Raw genomic sequence first — 8,098 nt, forward strand, 5'->3', positions numbered from 1 at the left:
CGTCTTGCAAGCTGCACAAACAGTCTGAGAAGATTCACAAACACAATTACATAAAAGAAAACACACACACACACGATCTAGATTTACAAACATTATAAATTCACAAAAAGGTCTAGATTTACAAATAAATGATCTATATTTACAAATAATGCTTAGGTATTTACATTCACAAACACGATATAGATTTACAGACAAGAGCTAGAATTTGAAACATACAACATTCCTACGTTCAAGACTATTATTATTATTATTATTATTATTATTATTAAGGAGAGAGGGGGACGTGGAGACCGAGGATGAGGTGCAAGACTGGAGTGAGGAGATGAGTGAATGGGGATGGTGTGAGTTGGAGGAAGGGCAGCGGGATGGCGGAGGACAGGGTGACATGAAGACATTTGTCTGTGGCCACCTCTTCCAGGATCAAAGTGTCTGGCTAGATAGATAGATTGATAGATAGAAACAGACATAGGTAGGTTAACAAGTAGATGGGAAGGTATAGATAGAATTTAGGCAGAGACAGACGTAGACAGATAGATAAATAGATAAATAGATAGACAGATTGATTAATTGACTGATAGATAGTAGATAGACAGATAGATAGATAGATAGATGGATAAATAGACAGATACATGTTAGACAGGCAGAACAATAACACACTGCACTGCTGCTACACACACACCATTTATTAAGTGCAAAGATACATAGTCTATATAAGGATACAGGTGCAATTCACACACTAGTTCTCGCTACAGTACAGGAGTCTATGTATCAAGCGACCCAGGCCTTGTGTGGGGCGGGGACGGCTCTGGGTTACTATTACTGATTGTTTTTTTAGGTGACAAAGATCCCTAACCCCTTTTTATCTCAATTTGTAACAATTTCTAGTCAGATTGGAGGGTTGATTTGACTAGTAACCAAGGAGACAGCTGTTTTCACCTAACGAAGATCCCTAACCTCTTTCAGCCCAGTTGTTGGTCATGTGGTCAGATTGGAGGGTTGATTTGACTAGTAACCAAGGAGACTCATCTGTTATCACCTGACAAAGATCCCTAACCTCTTTCAGCTCAGTTGTTAGCCATTTCTAGTCATACTGGAGGGTTGATTTGACTAGTAACCAAGGAGACTCATCTGTTATCACCTGAAGCAGATCCCTATCCCTTTCAGCTCAGTTGCTAGTCATGTGTAGTAGGACTGAAGAGTTTATTGAATAGTAACCAAGATTCCTGACCGCTTTCTGCTCTCTCTCTCTCTCTCTCTCTCTCTCTCTCTCTCTCTCTCTCTCTCTCTCTCTCTCTCTGATCCCCATTGACTGCAAGGTAGACAGCAGTGGTAATTTAATGGAGCAAACTGTCTTCGCTACCCACACCAGCAGACTGAGCACACTAGACCGGACAGCGCAATATATGGACGGTCCTGTACTTAGAACGAGGACGTGCTTAAAGAAATATTTCAAAAAAGTTCAAAGCAATAAATATTCCATCAAAAACACACGCAGAATAAGTCCGTAATAGAAAGGTGTTAATCTTCAAAACATCAGTGACAGAAGTTACTGAGGTCCAACTATATAATGCTCCCAGTCCTTCATTTATGCAGGGGGTCAACTCTGGAACAGTCTTCCCCTGTCTGTATTTCCTACTTCCTATGATCTCCAGTATTTCATTGTATCCAGGTATCTCGAAATGAACGGATCTTGAATTTGGCTCACTTTTGTATTTTTTTTATTTTTCTTGGAAGGAACGGTTTGCGGGCTCATGGTCTTTGGTTTCTTCTTTCTTGCATTAAAAAAAAAAAAAAGTCCAGGGAAAGTCACTTGTGGAAAGGTGTAACGCAGGCCTCTAGTAGATGTCACAGTAACTGGCATCCCTGGTTTTAATCTTTATCCAGTCAACGTACCTGAGGAAAGGGTTAATTAGTTTTTGTTCACCTGACGAACTGGCACACACACACACACACACACACACACACACACACACACACACACACACACACACACACACACACACAGATCGATATGGACGCATAGACAGATAGTCAGAATTCAGCTTGAGACTTTCATGAAAATGGTATGAAATTAGTCCAACCAATGTATAGACAGATAGATAAGTAGATAGGCAGTAAAATACATGGATAGACAGATAGGTAGAGAGACAGAGACTTTACCTTGAGACTTTGGTGAAGACGGTGGGTGTCCCTCGTTGATTACACTCTCCAAATGCAAAGGAAGTCAACCCCACCAGCGTAAACCCACGGTTTTCTTGCACCACCAGAGGGCCCCCGGAATCACCCTGACAAGTATCGCCAAACACGGGAAGCACACAGAGCATATTCTCCGTGATCAAGTGGTCATATCCCCAGCAGTCTGAAGGGAGGATAGGCAGAAGGACTTGTTGTAGGACAGGTGGCTGTTCTCCTTCCGTACTCAGCTTCCCCCAGCCTGTAGCCGTCCCCACATTCTTCTCGTACTTGGACCGCTTGCTTGGAGGCAGACACACCGACCCTACATCTTCAGACACGCCCAGGTTAAGAGATTTGGAGAGTTTGAGCAGCGCGATGTCGTTGTTGTATGAGCTCGGGTTGTAGCTAGAGGTGATGGGGAGAGAGGAATATTTTGTACATTCACGGTAATAGTACCATAGTAGGTTTCACAGCAGCAGTTGTAGTAAGGGAGTCATTGTAACTGGTTCATGATAACAAAATTCACAGTAACAGAAGAGATGTGTATTTCTCCCTAAGTTCCCCCCCCCTCTCTCTCTCTCTCTTACCCATCACGCAGGATAATCTCTTCAACTTCACAATATCCGCCATCAAGGCATCTTCAATATCCGACTGCACATCTTAGTCACCCTCCCCCTCTCTTACCCTCTCTCTCTCCCTCTCTCACCCTCTCTTTCTCCCTCTCTCTCCCTCTCCCTCTCTTACCGTTCATGCACGATCACCTCTTCAACCCCCACCGTATCCGTCATAAAAGTATCGTCAACGTGGGACTTCATATCGTGGTCACCCTCCCTCTCCCTCTCTCCCACCCTCTCTTTTTCCCTTTCCCTCTATCCCACCCTCTCTTTTTCCCTCTCTCTCTCCCTCTCCCTCTCTTACCGTTCATGCACGATCACCTCTTCAACCTTCACAGTTTTCGTCACAACAGTATCGTCAACATGGGACTTCATATTGTGGTCGCCGATGCCCACTAGGATATTGTCGGGATATTCTGGGTTGTTGTCCTTATCCATCGCACAATGGGCCGCCGTCACCACGTATCTATCGTTGATAATCGCCCCTCCACACCAGTAAGCGTCACCGCCAGGACTCTTCAGGCCCACATGCCAAGGATAGCGGTTCTGTGGATCAAATAAACCGCTGGAGAACAGGTGCTGGGATCGAGTAGGATAAGTTGCTATAGAAGACGTGCTGAGGTTATGTGGATCGGGTAGCATAAATCGCTAGGGATGTTAACTTTCCCTTTATATTATTAGCTTAGTCATCGTAAAGAAACATATAACAGACACTATCTGACTGAAATAGGCAAAATAAATCGTCAAAGAAGAGGAGCTACCAGGCTTCCCTTGATAAACTGAAACTATACATCACAAGACAGTGTTATGGTTAAATATGTAAAATAATTCGCTAAGGATGTGAGGCTGAGAAACCTTGATTAAGGGGGGACAGGGAGGGATTACACTAAGGCCACGGCGGAATAAAAGAGATTCGCGAAACAGAGCTATGGCGCGTTTGTAGAGCAGTGCCACCACGTGAAGGCGTCCCTCTCTGGCACCAGGGCCTTAATTAAGAACCTGTGGTATGTCATCAGACCCATCAACCCCACGCAAGGCCTGGGACAGTCCACAAATACAGTTGCTGTCCAACGACTATGTTTGGGTGGATTGGGAGGGAGCTAAGGGACGTTTGCTTATCGGCGCCACCACGTGAAGGCGTCCCTCTATAGCACCCTAGCCTCAAATACGAACCTTTGGCACCACATCAACCCCATCAACCACACGCCAGACCTTGGACGATCCACAGAAACAGCCGCTACCCACTGCCCACTGCTTGGGTGAGGCGAGGAGAGGGATGCGGGTGGGGAGAGTGTCCTGTGAGGCGGATGTGCCACCCTGGAGCCCGCTTGCAAAGGGAGATGCTGCCTGAAAAAAATACATAAAATAGATAGATAGATAGATGATATATAGATAGATAGATAGACAGACAAATAAATAGATAAATAGACAGCAAAGATTAAAAATAAGGAGGAGAGTTCTTGCATTAAGTTTCTTTCCTACTTGACCTAAAAACGCCTATCTGTCTTCTCTTCTTCATTTACCTGTGTCTTTCCGCTTCTTAAAATTTCTTCTCCCTTTCTTGCCTTTCTCGGGTCGCCTTGCAGAGTGTTAAGGGGGTGTCGGGGTGGGGGTGTCTCGTCAAAGCTCTGTTCATCATCATCATCAACATCATCATGGAGTTCAATCATGTTCATGTCGACGATCTGGAAAGATGTACGAGAAGGGTGACTGAAAGTGCTAGAGGTTGTTTCTGAAGTATAGTAATAATAATAATAATAATAATAATAATAATAATAATAATAATAATAATAATAATAACAACAATAATAATAATAATAATAATACTTCCAGCGACTAGTGATGTTGTTATGAGTCTCCTTGGTTACTAGTCACACAATAATACACACTCCTGAACATAAGCCATCTTAACCTTACCTTCCCATCTGTCTTAAGGGTTGGGCTGAGTCTCCAAGCATCTTCCTCTCCCCTCAGATCACCTTGGCAATACACACCTGCCCCACACACCTGTAATGGGCAGGTGTTATACTCTCTTCACTTTAACCTGGCCCAGAATTACAAGGTTTTACAGATGAAAGAGGAAAGGGTGGAAGTTTATATAGTCTGTATCTATCTATCTATCTATCTATCTATCTGCCTGTCTATCTATCTATCTATCTGTCTGTCTATCTATCTATCTATCTATCTGGCTCTGGCTGTTATACTCCCCATTTTATCTATCCATCAACCCTTCCATCTATTTATCCTTCAGTCTGTCTATCTATCTATCTATTTACAGTCAGACCCCTCAATCCAGTATGGGGTGGTCACAAACAAATCGCCTCCATGTAGCCTTGTCCTCTGTCATTTGGCTGCCCTTCCTCTAACTCACTCTCCCCTCTCTCATATATATCACCACCCCATCCCTCCATCCCATCCACGGTCTCCCCCTCCACCTCACTCACACACACTCTTCTAGTTAGTCTCTTATTCTTCATCCTCTCCACTCAGTCCCTCCATCTCATCCACGGTCTCCCTATCCACCTCACTCACACACACTCTTCTAGTTAGTCTCTCATTCTCCATCCTCTCTACCCCAACCCTTCACTTCATCCCCTCCTCCTCTCCCCTTCCACCTCACTTACACGCCTCTAGTCAGTCTCTAATTCCTCACCTACACTCTCCTAGTCGGTCTCTCATTCTCCATCCTCTCTACATGATCAGATTAATATGAAAAAACAACACGCTTACCACCCAAAGCAGGAAAACTAGCTTCATGGTGGGGTGAAGTCTAGGAGCTTGTGGCGTGGGGAGGTCTTATATCCTCCATATATATAAAACACACACACACACACACACACACACACACACACACACAAACATATCTCTCCATTCCCCCTCTTCCCTCCCACTCTCTCTCTCTCTCTCTCTCTCTCTCTCTCTCTCTCTCTCTCTCTCTCTCCCCCCCCCCCAGTAATTACCTCTGACCCAGAAAAACTCTTACTGCCGCCATGTTTTAAAATTTTCTTCGCTCAAAATACGCCAGAAAATTGGAATTAGAATTTGTCGTGAAAAATTAATCACGTGATGTCGATAGGTGAAGCCAGCAGTCCAACAACAACAACAACAACTACTACTACTACTACTACTACTACTACAAAAACAACAATATTAACATCAAACAAAATATTCAGGAACCGACCTTTCTTGAGAGAGAGAGAGAGAGAATAATCACCCTTCACTAAACGTAAATGAGAGAGAGCAAACGTATAACTGACCCTAACCAAGTGTTAATCATGTGAAAGAGAGCATGGAAAACTGTAAAAGACCTTAGCTAAACGGAGAGAGAGAGAGAGAGAGAGAGAGATAGAGAGATAGATAGATAGAGAGAGAGAGAGAGAGAGAGAGAGAGAGAGAGAGAGAGATTCCGTATGTAACCACCAATATTGTGTTTATGCCACAGAAACACAAAAAGCCAATCCAAAACTCAAGTACCAACCCTCCAAATCATTATTAGTTCTTAACAGCCTGGCCCAGGGATCTTACGCTTCTGGTGGGCCCCCGAAAAATAAATAAATAAATAAATAAAATAAATAAAAAAGACTAGATGACTGATGGGTACAACAGACATAGAGGTTTGAATTTTGAATGCCGACCAAATCACTGACTACGACTTCTACCATTATTATTACTACTACTACTACCACTACAGCCACTATTTAACAGCCTAGCCCCGAGATCCTACGCTCCTGGTGGGCCAAAAAAAGGACGAGATGATGGATGAATACGACAGAAATATTTGGAATTCTGAATGTGAACTAAACCACAGACTTGTACGAATCTCTTCTACTACTACTACTACTACTACTACTACTTGTACGAGTCTCACTGGATACCCTCAACCAATAATCTCTTACTTGGCTCTTAATTTTGCACATAAATGTCGAGTTTCCTATTGCGTTCGTGACCTTAAGTTTGAACGCATCTTCCGGGTTTAAATCCTTTGTGTTTGAGAGTTGGAAGGTCAGTGATGATGATGATGATGACGAGGATGATGATGGTGATGAGGATGAGGATGAGGATGGTGATGAATTCTTGGTGTTTGAGTTGTTAAGTTAGTGATAATGATGATGATAATGAATTCTTGGTGTTTGAGTTGTTAGGTTAGTGATGATGATGATGATGATGATGATGATAATGATGATGATGGTGATGATAATGATGATGATGACTTTTCTTTAGCACCCATACACATACAAAATCATTGTAGCAAAAAAATTAAGGTGTTGGTATAAGGTGAGGACGTGGTGCATCTCAACGCCTCTTACATAGCGATTTATTCTGCATATCACACCTCAACATCCACCTGTATGTTAGAGGTGCAAAGTATATTGATATACGAAAATAAATTACATACACGATAATAATACCATACACCAGGAAAATAAATCGTTAAGGAGGGATTGCGAAGGTTGCTGTATCACCTACAAGACATAATAAATCGCTAAGAAAGAGGGGTTACGAAGCGTGCTATAGAATTAAGATGAGAGCATAAATTAACTCCAGTAACTCTTTGGCGGTAGCAAGAATAAATGAGATGAAGGTCACACAGTAGTAGTAGTAGTAGTAGTAGCAGTAGTAGTAGTAGCCCCACTCTCATCTGAATGTGAACCCAGTGGACTGCAGGTCGAAGTTACCCTCCTCCTGCAGTCCACCATCCTCCTCTCAGGGGATAAGCTGAGGGACGTTTGAATAACCAGGCAGCTCCACCACCCGGTCATGTCGGTGCCACCACTTGAAGGCGTCCCTCTCGTGCCAGAGTAATGTAAAATGCGTCATCGGAGTGAAGGGTTTGAAGGTCAAAGTGTAAGGTCAAGATGTTTACGAAGAAGAATTGGAATCTGAGGCGGACTTGGAGTAGGCTGGATGGTTCGTCACTGACCACCATGTCGGCGTCGGGAACACATCTCAGCCTGGTTCTCCTCCTGGTTTTCTGTCTCACTCGGGCTGCCTCTGCCTACCTGCCCCAAATGGAGACAGGTAAGGCACAACACACCACCTGCTCCTAATATATACATGGTCAGTTCGCTGTCCTAAATCCAGTTTGTTTTTCCAGGATCACAAAGAAAGTAGAAAATAAATATCCTACGTATCTTAGTCTTCCTATTAAAACAGATCTCCGTAATGACAAGGAAGTGACTTGAGTTTGTGATACTGTTCTTCCACAGACATTGGCCATACCCTCGTCTATGATGCCCTGGTGTCCATGGTGTCTGGTCCGCTGGGTGGGCAGGATCTGGTGGTGGTGACGGACAACCTCAGCCAACACC

At 43.6% G+C, this 8,098-nt stretch overlaps 1 protein-coding gene across 1 annotated transcript; it reads right to left on the reverse strand.

The window, feature by feature from the left end:
• Positions 1 to 1,835: 1,835 nt before the first annotated feature.
• LOC145398089 (chymotrypsinogen A-like) lies at positions 1,836 to 7,716 on the reverse strand. Its single transcript, XM_080271044.1, has 6 exons — positions 7,711 to 7,716; positions 4,313 to 4,474; positions 3,963 to 4,136; positions 3,094 to 3,335; positions 2,161 to 2,580; positions 1,836 to 1,893 (listed from the first exon to the last, which is right to left on the reverse strand). Exons 1-6 carry the CDS (start codon positions 7,714 to 7,716, stop codon positions 1,836 to 1,838), a joined length of 1,062 nt encoding a protein of 353 aa, XP_080127170.1.
• Positions 7,717 to 8,098: the final 382 nt, after the last annotated feature.

Source organism: Coenobita brevimanus, chromosome 44 (assembly GCF_032717465.1).
Source record: "Coenobita brevimanus isolate Jiangsu-jjx chromosome 44, ASM3271746v2, whole genome shotgun sequence".
NCBI lineage: Eukaryota > Metazoa > Arthropoda > Malacostraca > Decapoda > Coenobitidae > Coenobita > Coenobita brevimanus.